The sequence below is a fragment of the Prunus mume genome, linkage group LG5 (genome assembly GCF_029339155.1).
Source record: "Prunus mume cultivar Tortuosa linkage group LG5, ASM2933915v1, whole genome shotgun sequence".
Lineage (NCBI taxonomy): Eukaryota > Viridiplantae > Streptophyta > Magnoliopsida > Rosales > Rosaceae > Prunus > Prunus mume.
In genome coordinates, this window is record NC_142702.1 from 9,698,202 (window position 1) to 9,722,136 (window position 23,935).

The 23,935-nt window shown below is 37.8% G+C and overlaps 2 protein-coding genes and 4 pseudogenes across 2 annotated transcripts; 2 read left to right on the top strand and 4 right to left on the bottom strand.

Annotated features, from left to right (window-relative positions):
• Positions 1-6: 6 nt before the first annotated feature.
• Positions 7-1,789, top strand: LOC148916858 (elongation factor 2 pseudogene; annotated as a pseudogene).
• A 1,227-nt stretch (positions 1,790-3,016) lies between these two features.
• Positions 3,017-3,615, bottom strand: LOC148916859 (uncharacterized; annotated as a pseudogene).
• Positions 3,616-6,035: 2,420 nt separating this feature from the next.
• On the top strand, positions 6,036-6,933 carry LOC107881920 (DNA repair protein XRCC3 homolog pseudogene; annotated as a pseudogene).
• Positions 6,934-11,547: 4,614 nt separating this feature from the next.
• On the bottom strand, positions 11,548-12,860 carry LOC148916860 (uncharacterized). Its single transcript, XM_089052306.1, has 3 exons — positions 12,420-12,860; positions 12,059-12,325; positions 11,548-11,955 (listed from the first exon to the last, which is right to left on the bottom strand). The coding sequence occupies exons 1-3, from the start codon at positions 12,858-12,860 to the stop codon at positions 11,548-11,550; spliced, it is 1,116 nt and encodes a 371-aa protein (XP_088908432.1).
• Positions 12,861-13,268: 408 nt separating this feature from the next.
• On the bottom strand, positions 13,269-13,936 carry LOC148916861 (uncharacterized; annotated as a pseudogene).
• A 2,732-nt stretch (positions 13,937-16,668) lies between these two features.
• LOC103342994 (AMMECR1 family) lies at positions 16,669-23,935 on the bottom strand. Its single transcript, XM_008246667.2, has 5 exons — positions 23,578-23,935; positions 22,415-22,534; positions 20,891-21,005; positions 18,049-18,142; positions 16,669-17,146 (listed from the first exon to the last, which is right to left on the bottom strand). Exons 1-5 carry the CDS (start codon positions 23,679-23,681, stop codon positions 16,941-16,943), a joined length of 639 nt encoding a protein of 212 aa, XP_008244889.1. The 5' UTR covers positions 23,682-23,935; the 3' UTR covers positions 16,669-16,940.

The following is a 23,935-nucleotide window of genomic DNA, read 5'->3' on the forward strand; positions in this document are numbered from 1 at the left end:
TACAATATGAAGTTTTATGAAGATTCTGAGGTTGAAGAGGTTAAGCAAACGGGGCTACAGATGTCAAGGTTTACGCCATTCTCAGTTTGCATCATTGCAGGTGTGCCACAACAACGAGATGGGTAAGAATTGTGAATTTAGTTAATTTTATCCAAATTTTACATAAATGCAGTTGTAATTTCCCAACTTATTGGCCTCACAGTACGTCTTGCGGAATCATGACCATTCAATTCATCGAGCATCTCAGTGCTGGGCTTTCGGTGCATAAAATTGACCCGTCGAAGATCAAATATTACCGACTGACGCTTGCAATAGAGGGTTTAAGGGGGGAGGCATATTTATGAGGTAAATGTCTTAATGTGTGTGAATTGACCTCAGTGAGGACTTATGACTTGGGAATTCACTTTGCTCATTATTTATGTCAAGAACTCCTTTATATGAAGATGTACATGTGGAAGCTTTGCTGGGGCTACTTTGGCTCGTAATCCTGCCTTTTTGCTAGAGCTAGTTGGTTTTGTTAGTATTGTGAGGTGTAATATTGTACAATCTAGAAGCAGTGGCTAATTGCCTTACATGGCACACATACTGTTTTGATTTTGAAGGTTAACTATTTTGGACACCTCCATATGTAAATATAGTTGCTGTTTATGGATGCTTTTGTAGTTGCTCTTTATGGATGCTGTTATAGTTGCTGTTAATGGATGCTTTTATAGTTGCTGGTTTTGGATGCTTTTTATAGTTGCTGTTTATGGATGCTTAAGAATGGTTCATTCTCTGACTTGATCGTAATACTTCAGGTACTGTTTTCATATTTTTTACTCTGCGTTGCTAGTGGAACTCGCACAACATTTTTATTTGGTGTTATTTGTGTATGAGTTTTTAATTTTTGTTATGCATTTGGTCAACTAGGGTTTTTATCAGTTAGTTTATTTATTTAGGAGCTTGTGTCTTGTTGCTGAAAAAATTGATGGATTTGTGTTTATTTCTGTTTTGCTTGCTCATTCATTATGAGCTACAGAACCAACCTGTATTGAGCTTGCATTGGCAGAAGAAAACATGAGGGGTATTTGCTTTGAAGTTTGTGATGTGGTTCTTCATGCTGATGCCATCCACAGAGGAGGTGGTCAGGTCATTCCCACTTCTGGGACGCTCATCTATGCTTCCTAGCTCACTGCCAAGCCAAGGCTCCTTGAACCTGTATATCTTGTTGAAATCCAAGCTCCAGAGCAGACTCTTAGTGGTATCTACGGTGTTCTTAATCAGAAACGTGGGCACGTGTTTCAGGAAATGCAGAGGCCTGGTACTCCACTCTACAATATGAAGGCATACCTCCCCGTCATTGAATGTTTTGGGTTCTCTGGTCAATGAGGGCTTCGACTTCAGGGCAGGCCTTCCCACAATGTGTCTTTGATCATTGGGAGATGATGATGTCTGATCCATTGGAAGTGGATCCCGGCTTCACAGCTTGTGACAGATATCCGTAAAGGAAGGGTTTGAAGGAGCAAATGACCCCACTATCCGAGTTTGAGGAGAAACTATGAGTAATTTGTTTGATTATATCCAACAATTGGAGGACTGAGTTAGTTTGAGACAGTAGTTCCATTGCACTGCCTATTTTTGGTTTTCAGTTTTTTGTTTTTGTTTAAGGTCTGTACCAACCCTGTTGTTGTAGTCACCATCCTGTGGCAGTAGTAACGTTTTGTGCGTGCTCAGAAGATTTAAATCACACTGTTTATTATTATTATTATTATTATTATTATTATTATTATTATTATTATTATTATTATTATTATTATTATTTTGTTTCCTCCTCGGAGAAGAAGCAAAGTGGTTACAAATATGAATGACTTGGGAATAAGTTTTCTTCTGTCAAATTCCGCATGGAGCTAGAGTTCTATGCTACCATCCGATGAGACTTGACAAAAAATTTGTTTTTATCTTCTTACATTTGTCATAGATAAGACTAAATGTAACCACTAATGACTGATCCCTTTATTTGTTATATTTTATTTAATCCAATTGCCTGTGCATCACATGGAAATCTTAGGATTTCTTCACATCAAACTGCCTCTTAAGAGTCATGAGAACATGAAGAGGAAGAAGAGAAAACAGAAGGACCTAGCTGGAGCTTACAAGTAATTAAACTAAAGTTCATTTAGTTAAAGTCGGGGGAAGAAAACATGTTTATGGCACCATTCCAAATTGATTGCCCCCTCGAATTGCACAATGGCAATTTGGTCTCCTCCGACGACCTTAAAGCAGGCAAAACACTGGTGTTGGAAGGACATGTAAAAGGGTTATTGTGCATTCCATTGGCCAAGCTTGAATGGATTTTCTTTTCTATTGTATTTCACCCTTCTCTTTTCAAGCATGCCAAAAATTATCCTGGTTTTGTAATATGTGGTTTGAGCCCAATTAATTTACTGTGGCTCGTGCATTTTTGTACCCAATATTTCATAACTGCCTTATTTTGAAGGACGATTCATTGAGGGAGAGAATTACTTTCCTTTTGAAAATGAATCGATGTGCAACTCCAACTATCATTTGAAAGGTAAACATCAATTCATGGTAATATAAGGATGGATAACAATTGTCGTGTCCGTGATATTTGAATTCAGGATTACTTTGAGCGAAGTGGAGACTGTTATTAGACCAAATGCCATCGACATACGATGTAATAGCAATATGAGGCCAATATACTTCACTGTAGAGGCAATATTAGAGCAATATAAGTACAAAACCATAGCCATATTATCACAATATACTTCATATAGGGTGGCAATATACATACACTATGTATACAATACAAAGGCAATATTAAGCAATATACATGCAATATAACAGCAATATTAAGTGAATCTACATACAATACACACACATCCATTACAGACTACATTTTACACATGCAAACCAAATCGCCTCCGAACCTTAACAATCGTATTCCGTGAAGGAAAAATGAAGGCACCAAAAGATCCATGTACTCGGTTGAGATGAACTGCAGCAGCACTCACCCTTACTACAGGTCCATGAAAAGATCCATGTCTTTGTGCTTTCTCCTCGCTGCATGCACGAGGCTATGATGAGCCATTCCCTCAGCACCCATATTTAGCACCTGCCAGACACCAGCTACATCAATTTCACTTCAATTGTAGTCTGGTGAGATGACCGAAGCATAATCTCGAAACATTTCAAAGCCGTTGTTGAAACATTCAACCATTTCATGGTTATATTCTTCAGATTTTGTGAATTTTTCGACAGCATTTTTCTTTCTCCTTCCAATTTCAACTTCAACGACTCTAACTCTTTGCTCCGACTGTTTGCTTTTAGAGTTTGCTTCACTTCTCCAGCATATGCTTTGTTCAACTTGTTGGCCAAGTTTCCCATAACTTGGCCATGAATATCACATTTAGTCTCCCACCAATCTGTTGCCTTAGACAAATATTGGAGGTCGTGCTTGACGGCAGAGATTTTGTCAAGCGGATCATTGCTCTCAGCCTCACTTCCAGATGAAGTGGGATCATGATTGGGAGTCGGAGGTGGAGATGGGAATGGCACATGCCATGGCTGGTCCCCCGGGAAACTGCCATGCTCGTTTGGAGGGCGTACATCCAACATCTTGAACTATTGATGGGGACAATTCACAACTGGAGACTGAAAGTTTGCATTTGAGTACGACTCATTACCTTTCTGAGGTTGAAGAAGTTGGCTAAGTTGCAATTATTTATGGGAAGGTTGAGTTATATGGAGGAATTGATATGAAGTATATTGGGTATTTAGGTGGTGCAATCAATTGATGGGATTGCAAACTAGACCATTAACTCATTGGCTGTAATTTACAGCAGTAGAGCATTACATTAACAACAATAAAATGGGCTGACAAACGGTTAAAAGCAAACCTTAATGGGAAATTGGAAATTGTGGATTTGAACCCAAAGTAGGACTATGTAACTAAGCATTTATTGCGAATTTCAGAAAAGAAAATTGGAACATAGCAAAATAGCAAATTAGCAAAAGTGGAAACTTGGAAAATGGGAAATAAGGAAACTTGGAAAATTGGAAAAGTGGAAATAGGAAAAAAGGAAAATTGGAAACAGGAAACTAGGAAATTGGATAAAAGGACACTTGAAAATTTGGAAAAAGCCAAAAACGACACTTCGAAAATTGGGTAATTGGAAAATAAAGACCCTTGAAAAATTGGAAAATTGGAAATTGAACGAAAGGAAACTTGGAAAATAGGAAAAAGGAAAAAAAAGGAAAGGATGAAAACATGAAAATTGGAAAAAAGGAAAATTCGAAAATTCGAAATAGGAATTAGGAAAAAAGAACACTTGGAAAATAGGCAAATTGGAAACGAATTGAAATTGTGGAAATGGGAAATAAAACAATTACCATATTGGACAATTTTAATTACTTTCTCAATTAGGCAAAGTAAGCAACTTTTTTGAATTACATAATCGGAAAATAGGAACATTGAAAAATTGGAAAATTGGAAATAGTATAAAAGGAAACTTGGGAAATTGCAAAATACTAAAATAGGAAATAGGAAAAATAGGCAAAAATAATGAAAATTTGGATGACAAATGGAAAATAGGAAAATATGAAAAATGGAAAAATGGAAACGAATTGAGATTGCTGAAATGAGAAATAAGACAATAACCATATTGGTCAATTTGAATGAGTTGGTCAATTAGGCAAATAGGCAAATCCTTGATTTGAATTACATAATGGGAAAATTACCAAGTTCGGAACATCCAAAATAGAAAAATATTACAAAAAGGCATATAGTCAACTGGGTAATAACTCCCGCCCAATACTATCCCGCCTAAGACTCCCGCCAATCCCTCCCGCCAATTACTCCCCCTAATCTCTCCCGCCAATAACTCTCTCAGTTACTCCAGGTCATTAAAGCCTGCCTAGATTAATCAACCCAGATGTTTGAAATTAAAACTTCCATCACATTAACTGCAGCCATTACCTTCCCCATTGATTTCACTCCCAGATGAAGTAGACGCCTTTATTTCCAATTAAGTCGTCCACCAGCCTACAATAAATATCGAAGACCATGGACCATAACCTCACACCAAACCCAACGCTTTCAATTACTGAAGGAGGGAAGACTGAAACAGAAGGCGAGTCACCCAATTCACTCACTGCAGACTTGGTCCATGGCATGCAGCAATGTCGAGGCAATACCATGTTTTGAAAAAAGCTCCATGCTGACATAGTTTCAAAAATTGTGGAGGGCCAAGCTGGATGGGGTGTCATAAAAAACCGCACAATTCGCTCTCGTTATCATGCCCGCATGCATCTCCTACATATAAAGGCAATGAAAGGAAAAATTGAAATTGCCCCTGCCACTGCAATTATGGTATTCAAGGAATCAGAAGAAATGGCCAAGTTGAAGCAACAAGAAGTGGAAAGCGGATTCGAACTCTTTCGTAAGTTTGCAAAAATAGTGGATCCAGCAGGAAACTGGGCCAACATCACTGTGGCTGAGGTCATGAATTTCATGGGTCGTAGTCGCCGCACTTGAAGAGTATGCAACTTCGAATTTGTCAATAGCAGGGAAATGGAACTATGACGTCCCCTCTTTTTGTAATATGTAACGATGGGGTGGCCTGTTGTTGTATTATGTAAGTTTGGAAATAGGATTTTATGGAATGATGATGCCTCTTTTTGTATTTGTGCGTATACAGTTTATCGGTGTCCAGTTGAGTGGCGATATAGCAGCAATAACTATACAATAAACATGCGTATAGTGGCAATATTATGTCAATAAGTGTGCAATATAGTAGTGATAGGGTTACAATATGATCATATTACAATACGTACTGCATCGAATGTTTTTAAAATTATTTGGTCCAAAAAAATACAAAAATACAAAAAAAAAAAAAAAGTAATTACAACCTGGAAAAAGGATGAATTATACATCTCTTAAAAGACATATGGCCTACATTATAGACCTTCAAAATGAACTCTATATATATAATGCATGCCTTGTAGCACCATCACATCCCCCCCTAAATTACAGAAACATGACACCCCAAAACCTCATGCTCCTTCCTCTTTCAACCCCTAAATTATCCATTGGATGCCCAATACTAGATGACTGCTTGGGGGGTGGGATACCCTGCAACTCCAGAGCAGAATTGGTAGGGAGAGTGGTTCCCGGAAGACGCAGCTTTGTCTCCAACTTACGCTACGAGCTCAGCTCCCACCCTCACATGGCGGACTAGGGGGCTCATCCGTCTACATATTCGCAGAATTCAGCTTCTAATTTCGTCGATTGCAACAACTAGGCAACCTTTATCATGCATCGTACCCCAACTTAATAAGGTTGGAGCCATTGGAGGACATATATGTTTGTGGTGTTCATGATGCTCAACAACTCATCCATGTCCTTGGAGACCTAGAAGCATTTATTGCCATTGATCACACCTGCCTACCAGTGAAACTCACTGTCATTGACTCCATTGCTGCATTGTTCCGATCACAGATCAGACAACCCGGCAGATTTCAAACGGTAGTCTGAAATGTTCTTCAACATATCTGGGACATTGAAGGGTTTAGCAAATAAGTTTGGGTTGGCGGTGGTTGTCACCAACCAAGTGGTGGATTTTATTGGGCCACATGATGGAGTGAATGGGGTGAGGTTGGGAAACTTGGAGTCCCTGGACACATCAGGTAGACGGGTGAATCTAGCTTTGGGACTGGCTTGGGCACATTGCATAAATTCAAGAGTGTTCTTGGCAAGACATGAGCAATCTATTGGGGTTAACATTTGTAATGCTCCTTCAACAACGATATGTAGTCAAACACATAGGACATTTCACCTTGTATTTGCCCCACATCTGGCCTATGCATCGGCCGAATTTGTAATCACAAAAGAAGGTATAGTCGGAGTATCACGGTAACTATGTAATAAAGGAATTCTAAGAACTTTAATGTTTTGGATCCATTTGGAATTACATTCCAAGCCCTTTAATTTCGTACTCAAATTATAATAGCAATCTGGAAGTAATACCAGTACAATAAAACAATATAATGGCAATCTGGACGCAGCATGCTGTAGCAATGCAACCCAAATTATGCATATGTAAAAGAATTCCCATTCAACATAACACGAAACCCACCACAAATAAAAGTAAAGTTTACATGACCTACCAAAGCAACAGAAATCATATTATCTAAGATACATTGCGCAATGGAATAGTGTTTTTACAGGTGCTTTTATTGTGGCCTGTGGAACCACACCTTGAGCACTTTCTTCTAAGAGCACTTCCACCATGGCAAGGGGAGCCCTATGGCAGTTACTATTCACATGAATAGTGGCTGCCTAGCTCCCCAAATGTGTGTTTCCAGCAGTTAGCCCCTTGCCATGGCAATTACTATTCATTTTTTTGTTTTTTTCACAACTTTGTTTATTTAAACAATTAATTTGGATAATATTTTCGGATAAGATTTTTGGGTTCCTACGTGTCAATACTATTCATATCGGATAAGATTTTCGGTTTCAAATTTCAGATAAATTTCAAATTTCAGATACATTTCAAAATTCAAATTTGAGATAAATTCAAAATTTGAATTTCAGATACATTTCGAAATTCAAATTCCAGATACATTTCCAATTCCAAATTTCATTTGAATTTCAAATTTCAGATAAGATTTTCATCCTCTAAAATTGCGCCACGTGTCATCTCTATCTGTCTAAATTTTTCTATAAAACCAGAGGCTCAGCTCATACCTCCCACACCATATCTTCTCTACATCTTCATTTCTCATATTTTAGATTTCATTTCTTAGATTTTAGATTTCATTCTCCATTGTCAATGTCAGACATGGAAGATGTTTTGGATAGGCAAGAGCGAGAAAGATGAGCAAGAATGCGCAGAAGAGCTGCAAGCAAAAGGGCGCAGAGAGAACTAGATGAGCAACTTGGTGTGGCCGTTGCTTTGATGGATGAAGAAAACCAGAGCCGTCGTGGTTCACGAGAAGGCCGGGCATCGAATGTGGATAGACATAGACATTCTCGGGGTAAGAATCTTCTGGAAGATGATTTTATCCTACAATCTCTGTACTCTGATGTTCATTTTCGAGCAAGATATAGAATGCAACCCCATTTGTTCAATAAAGTCATGCATGATATTTGCAATTATGATGACTACTTTGTTCAAAAGAAAAATTGTGCTGGAGATTTGGGGCTGCTTCCCGAGCAAAAGTTCACAGCTGTGATACGAATGTTGGCGTATGGGTCATCTGCTGATCAGGTGGATGAGATTGCCCGAATGGGGAAGTCCACTATTTTGGAGAGCTTGGTGCGATTTTGTGATGCAGTGGAAAATCTGTACACCATGGACTACTGCGCAGACCTCGCCGGGACACAACGGCTTCTACAAAAAGCTGAGTCTCGTGGATTTCTGGAATGATTGGTAGCATTGATGCATGCACTGTCAATGGAAAAATTGTCCATCTGCTTGGCAAGGGGATTATGGTAATCGGAAAGGGCGAAAAGCACCATCCTCGAAGCGGTTGCGGTTTTGATACAGGTTTGGCACGCCTTCTTTGGAGTTGCCTCTCAAAATGATTTGAACGTCCTGGGTCAATCCCCGGTGTTCAATGATATTTTGAGAGGTGAATGCCCAAATATCACATATCAAGTCAATAATACCGTGTATCAGAACGGGTATTATCTAGCTGATGGTATCTACCAGAGATGGACAACATTTGTGAAATCAATTCCACATCCCCGATCCCAGAAGGAAATTTTTTTTGCTGCCTATCAAGAGGGGTACAGAAAAGATGTGGAGAGGTGCTTTGGTATCCTTCAAGCTTGGTGGGCTATTATCAGGGGCGCGGTGCGTCTATTTGACAAGGAGGTGCTCAGAAGTATAATGATGACTTGTATCATCCTCCACAACATGATTATGGAAGATGAGTATGATTACGATGTTGATGAAGTGTATGAGCCAGATCCCATGAACACGACCTTAACACGAATTTATGAAAAACCTATGGGGCCAAATGGAGAACCAGTGCAGCATGATCCGTTGGTTAGAGACGGTACTTTCATGCATCGTATGATTGAGCGCTACACGGAGATGCAATCGTCGTATATTCACGAACACCGTCAAGTTGACTTGATGGAACATTTGTGGGCGGTGAAGGGCAATGAAGGTCAATGAAGTCAAGTGAAGATGTTTTTTTAGTGCATTATGTTTATGTTGTATTTTTAGTTATGCTTTTGTTGTGGTTTGTTTATTTTTTATGCTTTGGTTGTTGTTTGCTTTTTATGTATAGAATGTTTTGAATAAAAAGGAATTTTGTTGAATATTTTCTTCATTCACTACAAGAAAATCAATACAACTCATAACATAAAATACATGAATTACCACCAATTTTTTAAACAAAAAAAAAACAATGAAATGAAAGGCAAGCAAACTAATTTAATGGTACAATGAAATGAAAGGCAAGCAAACTAACTTAATTGTTTTGATCATTTAACCAATCCGTGTTGCTAGGTCCATCGTCACGAAAAAGTCTTCGTCTCATAACATCCCTTCGTTCTAGCTTCCAATATTGTTTCGTTTCAGGGGACATATGGGTTGTATCCATGGCCATTGTTTCCCGATCCTTATTTTCAATCTTTTCTTGGCGTGCATACTCCCTTTCTTGGCTTGCATACTCCCTTTCTTTTGCATTTTCTACATCAATTGCCCTATCGTGCTCTTGTTGTTGCATGTCCATTTCAATTCTCATGGCTTGCATCTTTGAAAGTTCCTCCAAAAATTTAGATGATGACTTGGTAGAATTACTCCCTCTCTTCGCCTTCGCTGCCTTCCTCCCAATAGGCCTCGGCTCCTTTTCGATAGGTGAGTCTTGACTCATCGGGGAATCCATAGGCGAAGCGGTTGCCGGTGTCTCATGGAGTGGCATCTCGTTTAAGACTACCGTCGGACCCGTTGGAATAATTTGGAATTTCTTACAATTCTTCACCACCTCCCAACAATGGGTATGGTTGAAACTTTTTTTTCCTTGCCCAGTAGCACCAAAAAACATTTGTGCTTGTATAGTCTATAAAAAAAATGAAAATGCAAGAAACTTTAAAAATTAGGGAGTTTCACTAAAACACCCAAAATGAGGGTTGAAATTATAAAAAAACCCAAGCACTATTTAAACATATAAACACACCCAAAACCCATAATTACACACACTCAAAACCCATTTATAAACACACCCAAAAAGTTGACTTTGGGGTTGATTTTGGGTGTGTTTCTATGTTTAAATAGTGTTTGGGTTTTTTTATAAATACATGTCTAGAATTGGGTTTATTTATAAATTTGTATAAAAATTATTGGCAATGCAACAAGTATAAAAAAATAATAATGGAAATACAAGAAACTTTAACAATTTATTAGAAATCAAAAATAAAATTAAAATATTGCAACAAACATTCATATTAATATTGGAAATACAAGAAATATTAACAAAATATATAAATTGCAAGAAATATTTAAATAAACTTAAATAAGACATAGAAATTAATAAAACAAAAATTATTTACCTCACTGGTAAGGTTTTCCCCGCTTCTATGGTTGTCCATCGCCTTTGCCAAGACATCCCTCCATTTCGCCAACTCTTTGTTAAGAATTTTCCACCTACTAGATAGTGCCTGATCTGTACGGGTTGAACCAATTACCCTTTCACAAAAATCCTGATGAATTTTTTTCCACATATGACAGAATTTCATCTCATTGCCCGTTACGGGACAATGACTAATGTGGAGCCAAGACTCACACAAGCTAACATCTTCCATGACACTCCATGCCCCTCCGGTTTCACTAGAAGAACCCATAAATTTTTATAGAAAAATTCAACTTCAAAGTGAAAAAAATATTGACTACAAAGTGAATAATGGTAGAATGAGAAGAAAATGTATGAAGAGTTGGTGTTAAAAGTGATTGGTATTTGTTGGTATTTATAGGAAAAAAAATCAGTATTTTTTGGGTATTTTTTCAAATTTTTTTCGATTTTTTTCTTTTTTTTGGAGCAGCAATTGCCGTTGGATTCTTTGGAAGAATTGAATCAGAGCGCCCGAGCATCGCCACGTGGAAGAGAGCCGTTGGGTGGAAGTTTCGATTTTTTTCATTTTTATTCGCGAAAAATGGCTCTTGTTGGATTTGGAATAAAGCGATCGGACGGCTCGAGAATGCGCCACGTGGAATAGACCCGTTGGCGGGTCATCGTAGTGGCGCGTCAAATTTTTAAGGTTGGCGCGTGCAACACAGCTCGAGAATGCGCCATGTGGAATAGACCCGTTGGCGAGTCATCGAAGCGCGTCAAATTTTTAAGGTTGGCGCGTGCGTTACGCGCCAACGTTAAAAATTTAAATAGCGATCGACGCCCAAAGCGAGTTTTGTTACTCGGCTGGACCTCCAAAAGGGCTAGCCAGGCAAATTTTTTGCTGGGGCCCACACCTTGCCTGGCAGATCGTGTTCTTTGGAAACAACATTTTCCCCACCCTCCCCAAGGCCCCTTGCTGGAAATGCTCTAATGGTGCCCTCTCCTTGCGAGAATTCTTATCTTCTTTAAATGCACTGGTATGACCGTTGCAATGGGAGGCAGCACAACTTGACTTCGAACATCTTGGAATATCCCACATTCCGTGAGGTGTATTGGGTAGATGCTATCCGAATAAGCATCCATCCAGGTTTTCCGAGTGTAATACCGAGAAGCCTTTGAGTATACATTTACTTTCAAGAAGCGGCAAACTGCAACTACATGCTTGCAAGGTAGCTGCTCAAGCTGAAACTTTCTACAACTGCAAGTGTTGTTCGTCAAATCTACAAGGCCATCCATATCACCGTCCAAAACATTAAACTGTGCATTATTTACTTTAACCACATTCATCCTTGCAGCATCCTCCAACCTGTTTCTCAATTTCTTCTCTCCAAAAATCTCCAAAATTGGGGCACAATGTTGTTGTACACTTCAAAGCCAACTCACGACGTTCGGTGAACCATTTGACAAGGAGATTCATAATTTCCCCTATCAAATAAACCACTGGCAGTGTCCTTGCAAACCTAAGTACTGCGTTGATTGACTCCGCAATATTTGTTGTCATTACATTGTAGCGGCGTCCATCCATGTGAGCTCTAGACCACTTATGTAACCCTGTCTCTTCAAGATATTGAGCAACATGTTCCTTTCGCTTGATCTTGCGAAAATGACAATCAAATTCAGCAATGGAATAAGATTTCGCAGCCTGCTCAAAGTGCATAAGTATTGGATCACGCTTTTTCAACTTGCAAGTGCGTTTCATGTTCCCCTTCATATGATAAAAGCATATGTCATGTTGCGCAGTTGGAAAAACTTTGTTCCACACATTCTGTATGCTAACACTTTCGATCAGAAATAATAACAAGATTGGGACACTCACCAATGGCTTCATGAAGTTTAGTGAAAAACCAATGCCATGATGCATCCGTCTCCAAATCCCCGATCCCAAAAGCAAGAGGATATATATTTCGATTACCATTGAATGCATTTGCTACAAACATAACACCCTTGTACTTGGATTTTAAATTAGTGGCATCCACAGCTATCACTGGGCGCATGGAAGAACAAAACCCTCTAATACATGCGCCAACCGCCATAAATAAATACACAAAGTGATTGTTCTCATCAGTTTGGATGTGTGTTTTTGTGCCGGGATTCATAAGCTCCAATTCATAGCAATAAGCTGGAAGAATATAATATGCCTCCTCCGCTGATCCTCTAATGGACAATAGAGCTAACTCCCTTGCTTTCCAAGCTTTCGAATAATGGATTCTTAAACCAAAGTTGTGTTTCACATCTCTCATAATGTCACTTGGTGTGTATATTTTCCGAGAATCCTTCAACTTCCTTTTACATGAAGTGGCTACAAGTGTTGCGGTTGCTTGACGATGGTTGTCACTTATGAACCTCAAATCCCATTCATGGATAGTTGTACACCTCACAATCATGAAGCTGTATTCTCCAAATCTCGATGCTCGGACCCACCATGGGCATGGACGTTGACAACAAACCACAAGCAACCTCTTTCTGCAGGAGATTTGCACCTTAAATTCAAAGTGGCCTCTTATTGCCGTCAACTGTAACTCCGTCAACAATGCTTTCTTACTTTCGAAAATTTGCCCAACTGTAATTTTCCAATTCCAATCACTTCGCGAACACCCGCTATCCAAATATGCTTCTCCATCATTTACACCGGCTTCATTGTACCGGTTCTATTCACCTATTTGTTTCCAATAATGTTCACGAATGGGTTCAGATTCTCCTCCTAAATGCATTATTGGCAGTTGGGCAGATGTGTTCAAGCAGCCCAAAATAGGAGGGGCAGAGTACACTGACACTTCATTTCTTTCAGTACCATTATCACCACCATGCATGTCCTCCACCTCGCTAAAATCAATCATATCCATAACATCTGTCCCTACTTCACCTCCCACATCAGTGCCATTTGTATTATTCCAACTTACTTCATTGCTTTCAACAATGGCAACTGAAGAACGACCCATCCGACTACTATTTGTCGTGATATGCATACTATCCACTACATCATTTGTGAGTCCTTTATCTTCTATACTCACGAGTAATGGAGCTAGTTTTGAAGGTGTTACCTCAGAATTGTACTTCATAAAAAAATTGACATCATCATCATCCTCAATCTTTATGTGCTTCCACTCATTTGAGGCCACCAAAACTGAGAATTTTAAGCAAACCTTGTCTTCCCTGCTGTTTGTATTACAATATGATGCACACGGTCCAACAGTTCAGCAAATTTGATGGTCCGTGGAACTATTAAGCCTTTTGAGTCACCCCCTTCGTATTTGCACATCTTCTTCGAGGTAACCCATTTTCCATTGTAGCACACGAGAATAACAATTGTCTCCATTTCTGACCATGACAAAACAACAATTCATTAACACAATATAACCACAATAACCATACAATACATTAGCAATATAACAGCAATATAACAGCAACATAACAACAATACGACAGTAAAATAAGAGGAACACTGGTGTAACACATCAGAATCACACCATACAGATCTACTACATCAAATGGAAAATCCCAAGTTTCAAGATTCACATATCCAGACCAATCTAAGTGCAATTGGTACAAACCCAGATGAATGAGCATGGATATTCAACAAAACCTAACCCAAAGCAATTAAAGCCAAAACCAATTTCACACAGACCCAAACAATCAAAATGTAACCCATTTCACATAATCCCACTGATATTAAAAGAAAATAACCATCAACCCTACCTTTTCGAGGTCGGCAATCCACTATAGCTTCACGGTTGCAAGCAGCTATTCAGAAGACATACCTAAAGGGAGGGGTTCGCGATTCCAAACAGAGAGCAAGACCGAATATGGGGAGAAAGAGACATAACGAAGCTAGAGAGAGAAAGAGCTGCGGTATGAGAAAGAGAGCAAAGACAGAGATAGAGAGTTGTGCTACAGAGAGAGAGAGCCAAGAGAGACAGAGCTGCGATAGACCTATACCAAAGAGAAAGAGAGCTGTGCCACAAAGAGAGAGAGAGAGAGAGAGAGAGAGAGAGAGAGAGCTGAGTGAGCTAAGAGAGACCAAAATTTATGAACTTGTGATAAATCAGCAATAAGTGGACAATAATTTTATATTTATAGGTTATAGTTTTACAAAAATTGAGAAGGGGTGGTATTTTTAGTTAATATTAACAAATGGGTGGTAGTGGAGGTCATTTCCCTAAATTTTTTCCAGCCCACGTAATCAAGTTGTCATCCTGCGACAAGTTCAGACTTACAGGCAAGGAGGATTGGCGCCAAATAAGAGAAGCCATTAAACAATTCCTGACAATATGATCCACATTCTCCACAGGGACATCACAAATGTCACAATTTGCATGCAGAGTCATCCTTCGCCTGACTCTTTGTTCATTAATTAATATACAAATTTATAAATAAACCCAATTCTAGACATGTATTTATAAAAAAACCCAAGCACTATTTAAACATAAAAACACACCCAAAATCAACCCCCAAGTCAACTTTTTGGGTGTGTTTATAAATGGGTTTTGAGTATGTGTAATGATGAGTTTTGGGTGTGTTTATAAAGTGTTTTGGGTGTTGGGTTTTTTTATAATTTCAACCTCCATTTTGGATGTTTTAGTGAAACTCTCTAATTAATATCCGATCTTGATGGAGTACCAAAGAAAATACTTAATCTTAGGGGGAGCCTTTAAAGTCCAGATAAAGGCCTAGCTAACATCCATACTGGAAAAGTCCCCACAATTAGCTCTGTAAGCAGATTTGACACTAAAAGAACCATTAGAAGTATGTTTCCAAACAGGTAAGTCAGGTTTACAACATAACCCAGCAGGGACACAAATGATATGGGCAACCATCTCAAGGGGTAAGTCTTCCTTTAACTTATGAAGATCCCAAGTTCCATGAGCAAGGTAGTCAACAACTTTCAACTGCAGTTTACCTTCATTCAACACTCTGAATCAGAGGGCCATCACCAAACCAATAATCAGTCCAAGAGGGTGTGCAACCCGTCGCCCACTCTAATTTTCACTCCATTTTTCAAGATGTCAACACCATGTTCAATAGCACGCCATGTAGGGTAGGGGGAAGAAGACATAGGCCTTCCATTCCTGATGATGCTCGAGCTATTCCCTTGTAGGTATTTTTTAGTAAAGCATCGGACCAAACGTTATCTTTTTGTTGCAATAGTCTCCATCCAACCTTGGCCAACATAGATTGGTTCATAAGAGCCGTATGCTTAAGGCCAAGACCAGCTTTCTTCTTACTTATACGGACAAAACCCCAATTGACAAGGTAGATTCTCAAGTTGTCACCATTGCTGCCCCACAAAAAGTTACTATCAATTTTATCCAACTCATCACAGGTACTTATAGGCATCTTAACGGTTTGCATACTATACAATGGGATAGAAGCAGCCACAGATTGGATTAGCGTAGCTCCGCCAGGCAAACTTAGCAACTTTCCTTTCCATGCAGTAAGCTTCTGCAACACTTTGTCCACGACACTTCTATAGATGGCCTTTGTGATTCTGCTATGAATTAAGTAAAGTATCCAGAGGTTTTGCACTAACAAATGTCAACTTTTGAAAGGCGTGTTAGTCAGGTCATCAAAACGAGTTAATGTTTTAAATTTAATCCAACGATTACCAGACCAAAATTCCGAGCATAAGCATTCGGCCTAGAGAACAGCTCCACCTGATGTCCCCCGAGACTTAGTTGGTGAGGTTGAGGATAATATCGGTACAATGAGGACAAGTAGGGAGGAGCCAAGAGGGCATGGTCCGCAACAAAAATAGCTAGCATTGCACAATTCCAAAAAATTCTTGCATTCCAATATGAAACAAGCAAAGGTTAAGAAAGTGGCGCTTGTCACCATGGGCGGCCACCGACCTCACAAGCTGCAAACAAGCGGAGGTCACCTTCCGACCTCACAACCTGCATTGCACTACTGATATTCTAATTTATGATGACGGTGAAAAATGTACCCCATCTAAGCTAACTCTAGGAGTCTGCCTTCTGGTCTGAAAATATTCAGATGATTACTAATTAACTTACAAGAGCATTAATTATCATTTGTAACCAGACAGAAGGCGACATAAATGCAGTTGATAAGCATTACAGAGAAATTGAGTCACAATATTTTACAAGAATTTAAACGTGAATGATGTGAATTGCAATCTGAGAAACCCAAGTTCAAAAGTGGACTTTGGTTTCTTTCTTCAAAATCAAATGAATTTGAAGAATTATATTTAAGGTCACCATTATTGCAGTCTGGACTGAAACAACAAACAAATGCATTCCCACCAAGGTTTCTTTTGGTCAGACAGAAGCACCTTTTTTAACTTAGAAAATGCATTTTTGAAGTCAATGACTGCCTGGTTTAGCGCCAATAATAGACGGAGCTTCGCCTCTGGTTGCCTTAACATAGGAAACATAGTCACTGTGGTGCATTGTACATAAGGTGCTCTGGTAGCGGGTCAATTTTATACGTTTCCGAAGTGATTCAGTGATGGTGCCATTATAACCAGCTTTCCGCATCAATGAGTCAATTGCTTCTATTTTTGTCCAAGCTGAAACCGAAGCAGACCAGAATAAGAAACAAAATTTTAGCCAAACATAAAATTGCACAGAAAATTTGGATTAATGGTCCACTAAAACCCAAATCGCATAGCTTGCCTCAAGTGCATAAGAAACCTAGCTGTAAATGGCACCTTATGTTCAAAATGAAAGTATTCAAAGAAGAGCGTTTGTTTACAAAACATATTTTCAAATTTCAGCTCACCCGACTCTGTTATAATACCTGGCAAAAATATGTACATTATAACTTCTTAAACTCTTTAGACTTACTAATTTTAAATAATTAGTGGATGAGCAACAACAGAAACCATGAAACCGCAAATTAAAAATTAAAAATTAAAAATTAGGAAATAGGTGACTGCATGACCAATAACTGATTTACTACTCAACCCCTCAGGATGAAATTTTTTTTTCTATAGAACAGACTTTCAGTTCCGGTGGTACAATGAACCCATTTTCGTTTTTTGGCATAGCATACGTAGAAAAATTGTTTAAGTTTACAATTAGCAGACAGAATCATTTTGTGCCATAAGGCCTTTCATAGCGTTGATTATTTGTAATGTATTTTTTCACAAACCCAATTGTGATTGCATGACCATCAAACAACTGTAATTGAGTTGCATTCACAGCTAACTTCATCTGTTATTTTTCTATTGTTTGGAATCTGTTTCGGGTTTAGGTTTTCAATGTGGTATCTAGGCTTCCTGAAACCCAAATCCAAAGCTCTAAATCCTTAATATCTTAAACTCACGGTCAGCGTCAAAGGTACACCGCCAGATTTTCAAACCTATTACTCTTCTCTCAAAATAATAATAAAAAAGGCTATTACACTTACTTTTTGCGCATGCATTTTAAAAAACCCTGTGTTTGGCTAATAATAAATGGGAAGAATTACCTTCATGTGCAGCAATCTCAGGTAAGTATGTGGCGCTGCGCCTTGTACTATATTCAGGATCAGTGAACTCAATAATTATACCATGTTTTCCAATCTGCAATAATTATTAATTCAGAGGGCAAGCCAAACTTTGGAAATTCTTTCAAAGAGTAAATCACAAGTGCTTCTCATACATGCTACAATATTTAGCATCTGATCGTTAATCTACCTGTCATATATATGACAAAATTAATCTATATAATTAAATATCCATCCATATAGAAATTCTCCTATACAGATGTCTGGATGTAATTATCGTGCGGACGCCATGAATTATCTACTATGCCTCCCTGCTTTCTTCCCTGTTTACAATGGCATCTGCACGATACTAACATGCAGACATCCGAATGAGAGAATAACTGTCCATCCATATGTGGTTGACCCATCTAAAAGTACAGCAAATATCACTTTTGGTCCTTGTAGTTTGGTCCAAGTTCCACTAAGGTCCTTATAGTTCCAATTTGCCATTGTAGATTGCTAACCATTGCAATTTCAAGGAGGCACCCATAATTCTGTGTATTTACTTAATGGAATTGCTTGTCACATGTAACATATATATATATATATATTTTGAGAAGAAACATACCATGTAACAGTATTTCAGTCTTATTACTTTTGAAAATGCTAAAAAATTCAACATTAATTTTAAAAAATAAAACAGAAAACTTGGGATAGAAAGTAATACAACATACAATTTAGACCTATATTTGGCGTAAGGTCTTTTGTAGACCTTGCAATATTGTACACGAAACGAATTCACATGAAAAAAATAAGTATTTGAGTTGGGGCTTAATGGGTCGCGTTGAAAATGGGTGGACGTGTTAAGCTAACAAGTCATGTCGTGTGAATTCGCGAATACCCGTTATCACCCGTTAAGAATATGATAATTTTGTAATTATATATATCTTTCCTTATTCTTTTTTCTTCCCTTCTCCACTACCCCAACTCTTCTTTGGTTGATTTTTTTTTTTCAGATTTTTTTTTATACAAATTTATAAATAAACCCAATTCTAGACATGTATTTATAAAAAAACCCAAGCACTATTTAAACATAGAAACGCACCCAAAATCAACCCCAAAATAAACAATTGTATATTTTTTGGGTGTGTTTATAAATGAGTTTTGAGTGTGTGTAATGATGGGTTTTGGGTGTGTTTATAAAGTGTTTTGGGTGTTGGGTTTTTTTATAATTTCAGCCCCCATTTTTGGTGTTTTAGTGAAACTCCCTTTTTTTAATTTGTAATTAATTTTTTTCTTTAGTTTTTAAAATTTTCAACGGGTGAATCAAGTCATTTGTTATTTTAACAGGTCAATGGGGTGAAGAGAACAATTGTGGAGCAATCATGGGTCAATGGGGCAGACGACCCATGGCAACCCTGGGTATTGGTTGGAGCTCCTTGGTTTTGCCCTTGGCAACCATGGGAGCAACCCCATGGAGAAGAAGAAGCTGCTTCGTGTGCAGCAGCTTTAGTTCTAATTTTTTTAAACAACCTGGAAAACAGAGGTCCTTTTGGCCAAGGCTTTTTTTTTTTTTTAAATGACCTGGCCCAAACGACACTGTTTTGGGCCAAGCCTTAAAAAAATATATAAAAAACAGACCTATCATTTGCCCATTCCAACCCCCACCTGATAGTTAACCCTCCCAAACCCCTTCCCCTAATTGATATATCCTTTATAATCTTAAAGAAATTGATAAATCCTAAATTAATGTTCTAAAATCTAGCCTAAATCAAGTGAGTAGGAGGATAAATGTAATGAATAAGAATTTATTGGGCTAAGGAATTATAATTTTAATGAAACTGTTATATGTAATGAATTAGAATTTATTGGTATGATATTGATATTGTTTGATTTTTTTTTTTCAAGTACAAGCGATAGTCTAAACTAGAGGGGAGGGGAATTGATCGATTTTGTTATTCAGATTAGAGTTTATATTGATTGTTATTTGTACTGTTTTTTATGGATTAGAATTTATTGATTAATTTTATTATTTGGATAACTGGATTAGAGTTTATATTGATTGATATTGTTATTCAAATTAATCAGTTTATAATTGATTGATTAAATTAATTAATATGTAGAATTATGGAACGATACTTTTAGAGAAAATTACCTATTGATAATTTGTCTAATCCAAGTAGTTCAAGTGCAAGAGCAAGACCGATTGAGTTAGATGAGATATTGGCAATTGTAATTTGTATTGATAGTTTTTCCATGAATTATGAATGGAAGTATTATATTTCTGTTTTTTCGTATATTTTATTTTTGAAGAAATTTTGACACTTTTACTCTATGACCCTATGAGGTTACAATCCTAGATCCGCCACTAGAAGAGAGGCCAGCATTCTAACGGTTTGAAAATAAGGGAAATAGTGATTAAATGATTTTTAATTTTTTAATACTGTAACAAGCAAAACGGCTGAAATAATGCTCCCACACGTGACCAGCACATGCCACTTCTGCCAAGGCAAAAGATGTAATTGTGGATGCATCTTGAATTACAGTTCCAACATAGAAAACACTGAAAGTAAATGGACCTTATTGCAACTCAACTCAAATTATGGGGACCAAAAGTGAAATTTGGCATTTTACTATTAACAATCTCTGCAATATGTTAGAAGCTAAAAGGAACATATAGTCACACTTGTCGTACCCCAGGTAAATTTCACACAGAGATTATTGAAATCGCCTATTCAGTATCGGGGACAAGAAATCGATGCATGCAGTGGATCGCTGCAAAGCATAATAAACTAGATACACAGAATAATCCTAACAAATATCCCAATAAAGAACTTGAACATACCTCCCAATCAAGGTAGTGGCTAGCAGTTTCATAATCAGTCAGAATGGAAACTGTACATTCCAAATAAGGTAATTCCTTCAGTTGTATTGGGGGGAACCTACGGTCCTTCAAAGCACTGCAGAACATTAACAAGGAGGACCAAATGACTATATAATACACCCAAAAAAAAAAAAAAACAAAACAGAAAAGAAGACACTGCATTAGTTGAGGAAAATAACAAATAACATAAAATAAAAAAAAGAGCAGTTTAAACCAGGTAAAGGAGCATTAATTTTAGTTTGGAAGTATGCGAGGGAAAGATTTTGTACCTCCAACCAGGAGTTGGGACACAATACCATAAGTTGCAAGGATTAGGGCCCTCAACATGCCAATATCAGCTAGGCATGGTGTGGCATTGCTTGTGCCTTTGCTCGTTTATATATCTGATCTAGATTAAACAAATACGCCCTTATGTAATCCTAATGGGGAAAATGGATATGTCTAATTAGACTAGGATAAGAGTTATCCTTCTAGTCTCCTAGTCTGAGTAAGCAGACATTAAGGCACCTTTGAAAAGGAGTGGTCTTATAACTGAAACTCTCCCTCTAGAAAAAAAAAAAAAAAACAAACAAACAAACAAACAAAAAAAAAAAAAACAAAAAAAAAAAACCAAATGCAGCGAGCATAGAGAAAATTCCTAGTACTTGCTGCACGCGCACTATCACTTCCAAAAGCAAGGTGCATCCATTACTTAGCTGCACCAAATATACTTTGCGCCCAATCTCTAGTTTCATTTTTTTCTTTTTTTTGTGGATAAAAACCAAGAAGTGATGCCCATCATCACACCCTTGAGAGGTTTATCAGACGGAGGTATCAAGAACACTTGTGGAACATCAAGAATGTGGTATGACCATACCAAGAAGATCAAGAATGTGGATCACGCAACCAAGATTGCATGCATGAACTTCCTCTTCTTTAACAACTAAGCGTAGCAAGGTATAAATGATAATCCTTAATGATTAGCTTAATGATTAGTTCTATAAGAAGGGAAGGAAATAATTAATAACTAAATCTGATGGCATCAAGGTAACAAACTTGACCATCCTTTTGATGTGCCCTTCGCTAATTTGCTAAATGGCACTACATATGGTCCATCCCAACTAAATTTCTGGCCCATCTATCCATTGCACTTCTCTTCAATCCATAGGCGCATAGATGTGCACGCACAGACAAACACAAACATGGTATCCTCATAGTTCATATTGAACAATCTGCTTTTGCAAAAATAAAGTATGAATTCAGATACATCATTCATGATTTACAAAATTTGGAGTTACCTGCCTTGAAAACATAAAATTAAAAATGCACAAGCATCCACAAACAATGCACACACATATAAATATCACATATGCACACACTGTCAAAGACTTATCTGAAATAACAAAGGAAGACATAGAAAACATGTAGACACATTACTGCGCGTACATGTGACTGCATATGGTACAGAAATGGTCAAGATGTAAAGTACAAGATCTGTTGTAATACCTGTTTAGAGCATAGTCCTTGAATCCATTCATCAAGCTACGAGCTTCTAGTGTTCCAATACATCCACGCAAACGAGTCTCACTACCATTCACCACTTTCTTCCAAGTAACAAACAATGGACTGAGACCAAGGCATTGTTAATATCAGATGAGAAAGTCAATAGTATCAAGGTTCTGCTTTTTAAGACATACATCAATATATATACAGTTTTTCTCAAATCCAGATGTGCGGATTTTTTTGACGTTTGGTGATGTTTTAAGCCATTGTGTGCTGGTCTTTTAAATTCTGTCATAATAGCCTATATTGGGAGCGTAGAAAGCTTCATATTCTTGCAACCAGATGCCTTTTCTCTCATATTATATTACTTTCTCAACTTTAGTTCAAGTACAACTGTAGTGCATAGGACCTCTTGTTTTCTAATTTATTACCTTTCTTACTTTATATTTCAGTCACTGACGGACTATTCAATCATGACTGGACTGTTTCAATTACCAATGCATTATCTGCAACCAACATTGCTTTCTTTCAGTGGCTTAAATCTAGAGAACTTACGGATTGTACATACATATGGATGGGTCTATTGTGTTGTGTGTTCAGAGACAAGTTAATAAACTAATTTTTGGACTGCAGGTCATCCTCACATTAGATATTTACATTTATGATGCATTTCATCCACTCTTACAAGGAAACCATTGGTCAACAAATTGAAGATGCTTGCACCTGTAGCAATCCTCGTTTATGTTTAAAAATCTAAAGTACAGCCAGACAAGTTCATTCTCATAATCAGAACGGATCTCAACCAAAAATGGAACTAAATGTATATCCTATCCCTTTTTAACTAGGACTGATTTTAAACAAGGAGGGTTCATAGGTGGCCTCCCAACACCACACTTATAACTTATTAACCCATCCCTATAAAAGTTGTTTTGAATGCCAATACAGAAGATTACCCAAATAATGCATGGGTGAGCTAACTTAAACTTCAACAATCACATGAAAAATCATAAATCATAAATAATAATAAAAATCTTTAAAATAGAAAAACACCATGCCATCATCACAATTTCTAGAAATAGTTAGTTTAATTAAACTGATAAAATCAACATGCGTATTTGTGGTATGGTTGTGAGATAGAGACAAAAAGAGGGGGAGAGATAGAGTACTGTTGGCCCTCATCGAAGGCTGGGGCAGGAGGTTCTTCGCTGTTGTAGTGAGCAAGGAGAGTGTCGAAGCAGTAAGCCACCATCTCCTTCGTCGCCGACACCATTTTCGTTTATTATTGTTCTTATATCGTCACTTGGTATATATGATCCGTTCGTATTTGATCGCTAATTTGGGGTTTTATAGAATGAATGAAAGTAAGAGACCTCTTTACAGAAGAGAGAGGATTTGGTGCCAGAAGGCAGAAATAATTGAGAATTTGACAGAGAAGAAAGCAGAAAAGAGAAATGCTTTTTTAACTCTCTGTTTTCTATTGAGCATCGAGCATCGAGCATCGTTTTGAGGTCCCCCACCTAACAA

Excerpts from the sequence above, each read along its gene's own strand:
- LOC148916860 (XM_089052306.1), bottom strand. The coding sequence starts at position 12,860 with ATGAGAGATGTGAAACACAACTTTGGTTTAAGAATCCATTATTCGAAA. Across the intron at positions 12,326-12,419 it reads TTGGTGAGTGTCCCAATCTT|GGGAACATGAAACGCACTTG; the intron begins GTTATTATTTCT and ends TATCATATGAAG. Across the intron at positions 11,956-12,058 it reads TTGCAAGGACACTGCCAGTG|ATTTTTGGAGAGAAGAAATT; the intron begins GTTTATTTGATA and ends CCAATTTTGGAG.
- LOC103342994 (XM_008246667.2), bottom strand. The coding sequence starts at position 23,681 with ATGGTGTCGGCGACGAAGGAGATGGTGGCTTACTGCTTCGACACTCTC. Across the intron at positions 22,535-23,577 it reads GCCTTCGATGAGGGCCAACA|TCCATTGTTTGTTACTTGGA; the intron begins GTACTCTATCTC and ends CCTTGGTCTCAG. Across the intron at positions 21,006-22,414 it reads AAGGACTATGCTCTAAACAG|TGCTTTGAAGGACCGTAGGT; the intron begins GTATTACAACAG and ends AATGTTCTGCAG.